We start from the raw sequence: 11593 nt of genomic DNA on the forward strand, positions 1-11593 counted from the left end.
TGTGGACTTCGTTTTGTGTTTTTATTCGAACCATAAACAACTTTAGGGACTTAATATCTAATGCCACACTTTTATTGTTCCTGTGGCAATCACAAGAACTCGAAACGGCCCAAAGTTGCAGTCACAAACAATTTAGTGAAGTCTAGTACAGGACAAATCTTTTGCGGCATCTATTGCCAGTTATCAAACAGGAGACCCTGTCGCTTGACACAGCTAAGAATCCACCAGTCGAAAGTTTTATGAGTCAGGAACTCTTAAGTCTATCATTTAACCCAACAATAAAAGTTTTTGTGGCATGAAATGGAAGTAGTGCAGAGTGACTAAAAATGATATCAGTGGTGTGTCATCTACAGAAGATTAGTGATACCAGGGATAGCATATTACCACAATAAGACTGTCTTTTGACACAAAGCTAAGAATCTACTAGTAAAAAGTAAGGCCTATGTTCTTCATGAATCAAATTCAAACAAAGTTTTACGAGTCAGGAAGAACTCATTAATGTCTATAACATTTGTCCCACAACAACAAAAGTATTTGTGGCTTGAAATAGCAGTGTAGTGCAGAGTGGCGAATACTGGTTGTATGTCAACTACAGAAGATCACTGATGCTAGGATAGCATATTACCATACCAGTTATGTACTCAATGCCCCTTCAGGTTTCGTTTAATGGAACCTCTGGTTTTGGAAGAGTCTGTGCGTGGCTGAGACCTCATCCTTCCTGAGTCATGTGGTCGCTCAGTTGATGGAAGCGCCCATCCTCTTGTGTGCTTTTGACTGCTGTTGTTACCACTCCCTACACGACCACACATGGATATAGAGTTAAACATCATTGGGTTAATATGGCAGAGCAATTAAGCCATGCAAAAACAAACTAAAAGATTATTAGGCTTTTCTGTTAGAAAAGAAACAGTCACAAAGAAAGGAGTCAATTTCAAAGGGTCAGTATGACTGATGCATTAATCAAGGTTGACAAAAGCAAAATCCTAAAAGGAATAAGTTGCTTGCAATCAAAGAGCCCACAAGTAGCAGTCGCCAACAAATGCATAGGCCACAGAAAATTGTTATAAATGCGGTTGTTTGGATTCTGCATATATAGTTGCTTTTTAACTAAAGAACACGAATGGCAACTGGTCTTCAAAGGCATAGAAGCAAGCAGAAATTGTGCAAACTGTAAAGGAGGTAAGAACCAACACAAGAGGTAATAATGAGTGAGAGGAGGGAAATATCAAAATACAAACTTTAACTTACCCTGAAAATGTGAAATGCAGTATTTTGAATTGTAAGTCCGTATGAGGGTTTAGTTTCATATGCACATGTTGCAAGTGACTTAGAGACGAGCAAATGCTTGCAAATGTATTAACTACCAGAAGAAAAACTTACAGACAATTCACTTGCAGGCAACCAAACACCCCGTAGTGAATGCTTAAAGTGAGAGGCTTAAAAAAGGCACACATAAGTGAAGCAAGGTGTACTTATTTTCAAGCATCAAAGAAAAAGGAAGAGCAATTCTAGAGTCCATGTATTCCAAAATCCAGTCGATGGTCAAGCAAGAAACAACTGGTGGATATTGATGGCCAGGCAAGCGGTAGCAATGGCTGCCACCATGCTCCTGCTTTTGCCAAGCAAGATGAGCAGCTTTTGCCTCCAAGCCAAGAAAGGAGCAGCCACTGCTTCAGTTGACCACTGCAGTTGCCAGCATGCCAAGTGACACTAATCTAGCATCCCGAAAGGTGTTAGGAAAAAGAAGAGAAATAGGAACAATTAATAAAAGATTTGCTCATCATTGTAACCCATCCACAGATTATCAACTGGCCACCTTTGGAACCAGCAGATCATGGATTGCCAATTATTTTCTCCTGATACTGAATTACGACCTTGTTGTTGTTGTTGTTATTGTACACAGGATACTGTCAATTTTGAAACAGGAATTGATGTATGGGTTCACAGATGGGTCAACCAGGGGCATTAAGTGTACAGTGGTTGCTTGATACTGTTATGAGTGTACAGTTGCAACGGCTTTGCCTAGATGCATTAGAAGAGGCTTTGGCTCACATTAAACTCACCCAAGTGCATAGGTTAGCCAAGCATATGCCTGATTTAACACAGGTATATCATGTTAATCCTGAACCAACTCAACAGACAGCGCCCTTGCTAAAACCTTTGCAGAACAAAGATTTCATTGTGAAGCCATTCAAATTCTAAGCATAAGAAAATCATTGTATTAGTCACAGTGATGAAAAAGATCATTTCATCAAATATTTTATTGACACTTCTTTTTGGTGTTTTGTATTGACAATCACCTACCAGTCGACCACCAAAACCATACTGTCGAATAATAGTGCATGCCGCCACCACCAATCCATTATCAAACAGAAGCTGAGTAGGATCTTACAACATACTGCATAGACTATTCTATAGACCACATCAGAGGCCATCATAACCCTTAAAAGCAACCGAATTTCAACTAAATTAAGTTCTTCCGTGAAAATATACAGGATAATATATTCTCTTAGGAAAATTTCCAAGTTCATCCTGGAAACAAATTAGAGGAACATTGGTATTCTCTTCATCCAGCTTTTGTGCATTTGAGTGCAGCATGCTATTATGATAATGAAGTAACTCATACTACAAGAGAAAGTATAAAATGTCATTGAGAACTAAAATTAAAAGAAAGGAGCAATGTTAAAACGTGCATCATCTGACATTTCACTCGTTCTTGAAAATTCTTCACTTGTACAAAAGTTTTTGCTGATTGACTAACCTAGTTCATCATGGAAACAAAGTAGAGAAGCCTTGGGTTTTTTTTTCCAATAGATTCTATGCAATTGAGTGCAGGAAAGCTACTGTGATACTGGAGTAACTCATATTTGGCCAATTGACATTGACTAGAGCAAGAACATTACAATTGAAAAGTATGGACAAATGTCATTGAACACATTACATACTAGTTTTCGAAGATCTTCACTAGTCCGTAGGTTTTATCTTATGTCTAATCTCTTAATTTACTACCTATCTAGAGCAGAACCAATATTCATCAAAATCCAATGGGATTTCAAATTTTACACTGCTCCACTAGCATTCCTTCCTATTTGGAACTCCCAATTAACGTGACCACATGCACATAGACATGGAAGTATGGTGCTGATATTATGTGAACAAGACTTAAGAGAAAAAGTTTAACGTTACAGTAAAACCGATCATAAGAAAGGAACTTCTCTACCCTCAGAATTAGACAATCTACAACAACCCCAATGCACCATGGGCATTGCTAAACTACCATGAAGATTAAAATTTTCTATGTAACATGCCCTAGCTAATTTAACAATCTCATCAAAAATTGAAAATACTATTTTAACAATGTTGCTTTCGTATAGGGCATGCCATTCTATTAGGGAGAGGTATACAGCTACACAAAGATGCATGACAAAAAACCTTTTTACAAATTATATTTTTAGAAAGAACGAAGATCAACCTAAACTAGTATGTCTTGATGCAACATAGTGACTTTTCATTTGAACTTCATTCAACTAGCCCCCTAGAATTTGTTGTCTCTTGTTAAACCTCTGCGTTTCATTTTTATTTTCCTTTTGTTCTTCCTCTTCCAGAACTACTATCAACTCCTCTTCATCACTTTATATGGTGTCTTCCTTGCACTTCTCCTCGACATAGGCTAATACTGCTATTGTTGTCTTCATCTATTTCTATTATAATTTTGACTATTATTGTGTTATCCATGATGTCAATAAAAAGTTAACTATATATCCAACACATTTAGAATGTTCTATCGAAACATAAAAGAAAGCCATATAACTAGAAACCCAAAGAGCTAAGGGATGATAGGGCAATGTAGCATATGAGGCTCTTACCGATCTGGGCCCAAGAGGATCACCCTTGCAAGCAAAGATGTTGTTTCTATAACTTAAAATATTGGGCACCAAGTCCTCGAAAGGTGCAATTTTACAATAGTGCTAAGGCTCATTAACGCATGGAGACAAACGGCTATTGCCCAATAATATCAGAGTATGGTAAATCCAATTGATGCAAATGACAAGCGCATGCCATGACAAACCAAAATCTCAAGGACTTGATCATCCAGAGGAATGGTTGGAGATATTGGACATCAGAATACTCCAGAACTATATTTTACTCAAGGGAGCCACTATGTGTTTAGAGGTTATGATCAGGCACAAAACATACATATATCATCATTGGTGGAGCCCTGCAACATGATGTGGAAGCCATGCGAAGAAATTGCAACATGACTTTCCTTCAAGGGAAAGGACCTACTTTGAGAACACATGCAGCAGTGTGAACTAGCTAATAAAAAGGGGCAAGGAAATGACAGTTAGCAGGACTCAACTAGCTAACAAGTGCATCGGATATTTTGTATTGAACACACATCAATACCAATGCAAAATTAACAAAAACTATCCAACAACAAGAACTTAATGGGAAGTAGTTCTTTATTATGAAATCCAACATAACACCTAGTACATAAACCAAGAAGAAGCCACAAAATTATATGTTAATATGCTCTCATATATTTATTTTCTCACTTCATGCAGGATATTAACCATAGTGCTCCATGAATAACAATATACAGAAGACCACAACATATTGTAACTGGCTACATAATCAAATGCAGAAAAATCATTCAATATAGTTCAGTCTTAAGTTAGTTAATCCGAAAAATAACTACTTACTTAAGTTCCGATCATCAAGCAAATCAAGTCCTGGCTTCCATCCAGGCAAGTGTTGTTTAGCATTCCCCTTCCAGTCTTCCTCGAAAACAGGCAGCTCATCTGATGGTTTAAAGCAAATTGCAGTTAAATGAAATAAACAAAGAATATAATCATCCTCTTAGCTGCAGCACAAAATTGTGCCAGACCTTCATTCAAATTATGTAATGTCTGCAGTGTGTCTACCCTCCCATCTGAATTTAGTTTTCTTGTTAGTGAGTGACCCTACAAAGACGATGAAAAGGGTGCCTTAAGTAATATAGCATATAAACTACATTTAACAAAAAATGATTCATTATAATCAAGTATCTCGAAAGTATATTTAATGTGAAAAATAATCTATGTTCATATGTACTTTGTCACGGATCCCTCGAGAAATCCTGTGAGTAGCTCTACCGGTAGTAGTATCGGCCTCCTTGTTCTCCTCCATAACAAACTGTCATAGTCAAGAAGGGAGGTAGTACTAATATAAATAATCAGAAGATCATTACAGTCATGCAATGTTCCAAACAAATTTACAAAAACAAAAAAAATAGTGCATTAGTTCACTAAGCCTGATTACTCACTCCATCACCACCCGTTCTCCTTGTAGTAGATGAAGTGTAATATGCTCCATTTGGACCACCATAAGTCACTGTTGAGCTCTGGAAAGTAATAGAGTGACTATGTGATTGCATCCTATCAGACTGGTTGAAGTTGTTCACATATTGCATACGCCTTCTCTTATTTGCTGCAAAAACCAAACCTTCTCAGGAATCTTGCACCGCTTAGAAATATTATCATTTTGAAGCCTACAACTACTATGAAAAAGGGAACCAACAGATAAGTATATACACCTTCAACTACTTCATCAGGATCCTGAACATATGGCTCTTTGCTTGTTCTAGAATGTTTTCTTGGGTTCTCTTTCTGCTCCTTGTCAGTCTCTTCTCCTCCATTATCATCATCAGACAGTTCCTGAATGATCGGACCCTTTGACTTATTGACATAAGGAGCCTGCTCCAAGAACCCAACTCTACTGGTCTCTCCAAAAAGGCTCCCTCGATCAGCAAACATGCTGGGACCAAACATGCTTGGTCGGAACATGCTAAGGCCCATCAAGCTTCCAAAAGGCTGCGTGAAGAAAGGGTCATCGAAGGGATCTCTCCCACCAAAAAAGCCAGAAATCAGACTCCCTGGTCTGCTGAGGCCACCAGATCCAGCAAATGGATCCCCAAAACCAAAGAAGTCACCCATACCGCCTCTGCCATTCTGCATATTCTCTGAACATAAATCTGAACACATGGGAAAAAACCGAGACTGTTCAAGAAAATGTAAATGTTACACTAAACAAAAGGAAAAACGCGATCGACGAGAGAAACGAAACAAAATCTTTTTTGTTTTCCCAACATATTGGTTGAATCGATTAAAACCATGACAGAACAAACCAACGTCATAAAAATCGAAAATGTCAATCCCAATAATTCGGCTTTATCCATTATCCATATGTGACAATTCTCCAAAATCCATTCTCAAAGCCCATTTATTCAGTTATCAAGCAGGCAGAATACCAACAAAACCAAGTGATACAAGAACACGTCAATAGGGAACCAACAGAAACGAGAAAAACGAAAAAAAAAAAAGGGGTTTTCAAAGATGATCAATAGATCAAAATACTACATTTTTCATACCGACTAAACGAAAACCAAAACACCAGCAACCAAATCCAAATAGACCGAACTCCTAACCCACATCGAATGGAAAGCCAAAGTATCCTAACAGCAGATCCGAATCGAGGGTATATAAGTCTCGATCAACACTTCCATGGGAACCCTAGAAATCGTTTGGGTACAAGATCCGAAAAAAGAAAAAAAAAAAAAAAGGAGAATGAAGAAAATTACGGAACCCGATAGATCGAATCGGAGCGACGTGGCCACCGGTGGAGGCCAACTCGATCGGCAAGCCTCGGAGATCGTAATCGAGCGCCCGATCGGTGGGAGACTCGGGAGCGATCGACGACGAAGACGAGAGGTTTCCGCGTCGTCTTATAACTGGCGCAGGAAGCAACGTAATGGAACCGACAGAATAAGAAAACAACAAAAATGCAAAAAAAAAAAAAAAAATTGATTATATTTATTATAGTATTACAAAGGGCGATTTTATTTTATTTTTTCAAAAAAATACTTTCTATTTTTTCTCAAATAGTATTCCTAATTTTTATAATATTTTTATTTAACTTATTTATAATTTTTTTAATAATATTATAATATTTTTATTTAGTTATTAAAAATATTAAAAATATATTATTTTTTATTAAATATATATCTCTTTAGTTGTGATTTTTAGACTTTAATTGATTTGATTGAGATTATGGATCTATTTATATCATCTATATTATTTTTGTTAAATACTGTAGTAGATCAAATCACTATAACAAGCTAAAATACTATAATTGATTGGAAAAGTATCATTAAGTTGGTGAGATGTATTTTGAATATTATTTAAAACAAGTGACACCATTTGAGAAAATTGAAAACAAGAGATATTTTTGGGAAAAAATTTTCTAGGAAATTACCCTATTATAAATGACCAATTTCTTATATTTTTAGTGAATAACACTCCTCATTACTAAAATGGGTATTGGGATCCATTGTTTATAAAATGATCAAAATTATTATTATAAAAAATCATTTGCTGCAAAGAGTTTTCAACTATTCTTATTCAAAAATACTATAATGGGGTAATGTCCAATTTTTTCTATTATCATCCTTTAACAACAAATAAACATATGTATTAAAGATTTTCCAAAGTAAATTCCTAACCATAGAATTAGGCAAAAAATTAAAAAATTAAAATATAACAAAACCTTTATAATTTTTATCCAAATATACTCAAGTTCTCGTTCAAATAACTTTTAATACCTCTAATTGAATAATGAAGTTGATACTTATATTAATTTTTAATATTTTTCAATGAACTTATTATCTTCGTTTCATAATCGAAGATATGGTAATCAATTTGATTTAGTACTAAATTGATCTAACCAATTCAATCTAATTAGATTTTCAATGAACGGTCTAAAACATTGACGTTGTAAGCTTAGTGGGAGTAATTTTATCATTTCGGGAAAAAAAAAAGGGTAAGACTCTCTTTAGGCGTCTGAAAATAGGATAAATTATTCGTGAAAAGCCCCCAATAGTTGAAGTTCTAAGTATATTTTGTACATACATAAGTACTAAATATTAATGCTAAATTATTAATGTTTTTTCTTAATATGCATAAGCTAAGTGTTCACTTAATATCCTAAGCAAAACGAGTGAAACAAGCAAAAAGGGAAAGCAAGAGCCAATTACACATTCACAATAATTTATTACCATTAATTTTTTTTAAAAAAAAATTATATGAAGTAATGTATTTGATGCTCACAAGTGAATTCATAGCTGAGATTTATCAATTGTGTAATAAATAAATTAATTAACTCATATGTCTCAATAGAGATATTACCATTAACTTATTGACATAACAAATAGCATCAAACTTTCTATGTTTTAATTGCAGCAGTACATTTCCATGCAAAAACATTTAATATAAGTTCTTGATATCTATTAAATTAGAAAATATAAATCAAAAGTACATATTGATAAGAAAGATTCGATAAAGGATAAAAATTAATACTTCCATCATGATAAAGACGGACACTATAAAAGAAAATACAAAAAATGTGAAACAGAAGCTTAGAGAAACTTAACGTAGATCAATCTTCATTTATCATATTCTTATGATAACACATGAGTATTATATATCATACTTATCATATTTGTAATTTATTATAAATTCTGACAATACTTAGGAGATTGGCGAGAGGCGAGATGGACCTCATAATTGAGTAAAAGTTATTACAGTAATTATTGATGAGATCACCTTACATTGTATATACTATTGCAATGGATTTTTGTTATTTTATCCTTTTATTATCAAAAATATTATTTTTATTTTATGTTTGATAATTAGTATATATAAATTAATTTTTTTAAAAATAATGATTATTTAATAATATTGGATTAAAAGATCATCACGAGAGAAATATTACATAATGGTTTATTTATGTTAGACACTGCTCCACATATTATAAATACCAAGAAAAAATGAGATAAAGTGAATAATGCATGACATTGTATGCTAGGTTACATCCACAAGGAAGGATTCAAAAGTTACTGAATGATGAATATTTAAATCAATTCGATTATGAGTCATGTACAACTTGTAAACATTATTTTTAAGAGCATTGAAAGAGTACTTTTGTTTTCTTTTGTATATTCATAATAAAATTTATATGTTTGGAATCTTAAAATTAAGTTCAAAATGCTCTTAACACTACTCAACAAACCTTGGGTTTCCTCCCTATTTAGGAATTTTATAATCAGCTTCACATATGATTCAATCTTCAAATTTATGATACTATAATCAAACACTCATTCTACCCATAATTTTGATTATAATGAATTCATATGTCAAGCAACTATGATAGCATGGAGAAACCTACAACCCATAAGCTTATAGAGATTTGTTTAGTCTCTCAGAACTCATCCCATACCTTCAACACTATTTTAGATATTGATAATAATATTTAATTTCATACTAATCGAGAAGTAAGAGAATCAATGATTTATAAGTTCACCGTATCATCCCTATATTTATATTTAAAGGTATTTTTTTTGACAAAATGGGCATGCTCAAAACAGATATTTAGTACCATCCATTTTTATGTTTGAACCTGATTATAAGTATTTGACAAATATCCTTCAAACTATTATAAAAGTTTCTAGTATGACATATATCTTATAGCTTTGCAAATACAAAAAAAAAAAAGAGTATTTTGCTCCATTAAAGGCTTCCTCATTTCGGATCTTTAAATGGGCCGGGTCTAAACACTTAGCCCAAGAAGGCTCTGTTAAATATGGCCCCCTCGGTCGTTGCCTATATAAACTGACAGACATTAGGGTTTCCTGTGCTTTCCCCGCGGCCGCCTTCGCTTCCGGAGATCTCAATAGAGAGGCGATCTTAGCAGGTTCGTAATCGAATGCTGAGATGCTTTCTTTTGGCCTTTTAGAAACTTCTAGGGTAATTAGCGACAATCAGTATTGCGTGATTCCTGCTGGTTACGATGATCCTGTGCCGCGGATGATTTTTGCGTCCAGCGAACGATTGTTAGGAAAATAAGATCTGAATATCGTGACATTTATGTTTCTTAAGATCGTAATATTTAGGTTTTGTAATGCTTGTTGATTGGGACCAGCGGCTATAGTGATGTGTCCTCAAGATGGTCGACGAGGAGAAGTAAAACATTAGTTTTAACTTTCTTTGCTAGCTAATCCCTCATCCTCCATATATATTAGGTGTGCAAATCGATAAAAAAACCCTATCTTTTTGTCTTCTTAAAGATGCAGTTTACTAGTTGTATCAAGTTTGAGACCAACTATCTATTCTATATTTTCTTAACTTCAGAAAGGGATGAGGAATCGAGGTTGAGACCAACAATTTATTTCCTTCAAGATAAAGGAATTGTGGTGATCATCAAAAGATTTTTGTAGAATCTTTTTATATGCTTCTCCAAGTAATAAAATAGAACTTGGATGAGTACTAGAATGTCCATGTTTCATATATCTTGGTTTAACTCTATTCACAATGGTTCACTTCTTGGTGTATAATCCGTGAAGTATGTCATCCTCCATATATGGTACCTTATGTTACTTGACACACAAAAGTCTTAAGAAATTTTTATGTAGAATTGTTGATCTAGTGCTGTTTTTCTTTTTGCTAGTATGATGCTGTTGGGTGCAAATTGGATTATCTGTGTCCCATTTATTTTCGCAATCATCCAATTCATTCTTGTTTTTATGTTTTTGAATGTTCTTCATCTTAAGTTTTGCATACCTTCTCTTTGTATCTTATAAAATTTAAATGTTGAGGCTAATTTTTGGTACAATCTTGTTTTCTGAAATTGATGTGGTTGATGAAAATATAATTTGTAGAGAAAAATGCTGCTTTCCCTCTAATGCAGAGTTGCTATTAGCCATATGATATCACCATTGATCTCACAGCCCATTTATTTGCTTTCTCAATGGGACATTGTGCCATAATCAGTTTGCAACACCAATTCCAGTGGCATTTTGCTCACTGTGTCTCTTTGCCTTTAATCTGGTTTTAATTGTCAAGCTGTTCTTCTGGTTTATGTTTATTTTTTTTGACAAGTTGATTTATGCTGAGCACTTGATCTGATGCAGTCTATTTAACTTGTTTGATCAGCATGGATACTCAAGCTAAACTTGCAGTTGTGGTGAAAGTGATGGGCCGAACTGGATCTAGAGGTCAGGTAACCCAGGTCAGGGTTAAATTTTTGGATGACCAAAACCGGCTGATCATGAGGAACGTGAAAGGCCCTGTGAGGGAAGGTGACATCCTCACCCTTCTTGAGTCTGAAAGGGAGGCTAGGAGATTACGGTGATGACTTTCATGTCAATGTTGCCTACATTAGTAGGGTAACTCTATTAAGCTACAGATTTGTCCTTCTCTGCCATGGTCTTTCTGGTTCTATGGCATTAGTTTGTATTACTTAGTCGCTTTATTATGAGCTGTATCGAGTCACTTTATTATGAGCTGTATCGAGCCAAGAAACTGTTTTTTTCTCTAGTGAGTCATTTAACTCTCAATGTTTTAACATTTTTTATGCTCATGTCAGTTCTCTCTCTCTCTCTCTCTCTCTCTCTCTCTCTCTCTGTTGCTCTGCTTTTCTATTAAAGATGTTTTTGACTTGCTGCACGTTGTGCATTGATGGCAAGTTCTATGTAGATGAGTTAAACATGAACTTCGCATCA

The 11593-nt window shown here is 34.7% G+C and overlaps 2 protein-coding genes across 4 annotated transcripts; one reads left to right on the plus strand and one right to left on the minus strand.

Moving 5' to 3' along the window:
- Window positions 1–421: 421 nt before the first annotated feature.
- LOC135584980 (uncharacterized) lies at window positions 422–6783 on the minus strand. Of its 2 annotated transcripts, none has more exons than XM_065105858.1 (7): window positions 6625–6783; window positions 5576–6013; window positions 5306–5469; window positions 5095–5175; window positions 4889–4964; window positions 4704–4802; window positions 422–793 (listed from the first exon to the last, which is right to left on the minus strand). In XM_065105858.1, the coding sequence occupies exons 2-7, from the start codon at window positions 5994–5996 to the stop codon at window positions 642–644; spliced, it is 993 nt and encodes a 330-aa protein (XP_064961930.1). In that variant the 5' UTR covers window positions 5997–6013; window positions 6625–6783; the 3' UTR covers window positions 422–641. The 2 variants fall into 2 exon arrangements, with proteins under 2 accessions (XP_064961930.1, XP_064961931.1); XM_065105859.1 differs by having other exon boundaries at window positions 6620–6773.
- Window positions 6784–9668: 2885 nt separating this feature from the next.
- Window positions 9669–11464, plus strand: LOC135610867 (small ribosomal subunit protein eS28). Of its 2 annotated transcripts, none has more exons than XM_065105861.1 (2): window positions 9669–9786; window positions 11025–11464. In XM_065105861.1, exon 2 carries the CDS (start codon window positions 11026–11028, stop codon window positions 11221–11223), a length of 198 nt encoding a protein of 65 aa, XP_064961933.1. In that variant the 5' UTR covers window positions 9669–9786; window position 11025; the 3' UTR covers window positions 11224–11464. The 2 variants fall into 2 exon arrangements, with proteins under 2 accessions (XP_064961933.1, XP_064961934.1); XM_065105862.1 differs by having other exon boundaries at window positions 9726–9786; window positions 11003–11464.
- The last annotated feature ends 129 nt before the right edge of the window (window positions 11465–11593 follow it).

This window comes from Musa acuminata, chromosome BXJ2-4 (assembly GCF_036884655.1).
Source record: "Musa acuminata AAA Group cultivar baxijiao chromosome BXJ2-4, Cavendish_Baxijiao_AAA, whole genome shotgun sequence".
Lineage (NCBI taxonomy): Eukaryota > Viridiplantae > Streptophyta > Magnoliopsida > Zingiberales > Musaceae > Musa > Musa acuminata.

Coding starts and splice junctions, on each gene's coding strand:
- LOC135610867 (XM_065105861.1), top strand. CDS start 11,026: ATGGATACTCAAGCTAAACTTGCAGTTGTGGTGAAAGTGATGGGCCGA.
- LOC135584980 (XM_065105858.1), bottom strand. CDS start 5,996: ATGCAGAATGGCAGAGGCGGTATGGGTGACTTCTTTGGTTTTGGGGAT. Junction 5,470..5,575: donor TCCTGATGAAGTAGTTGAAG/GTGTATATACTT, acceptor TGGTTTTTGCAG/CAAATAAGAGAAGGCGTATG. Junction 5,176..5,305: donor GGAGAACGGGTGGTGATGGA/GTGAGTAATCAG, acceptor TGACTATGACAG/TTTGTTATGGAGGAGAACAA.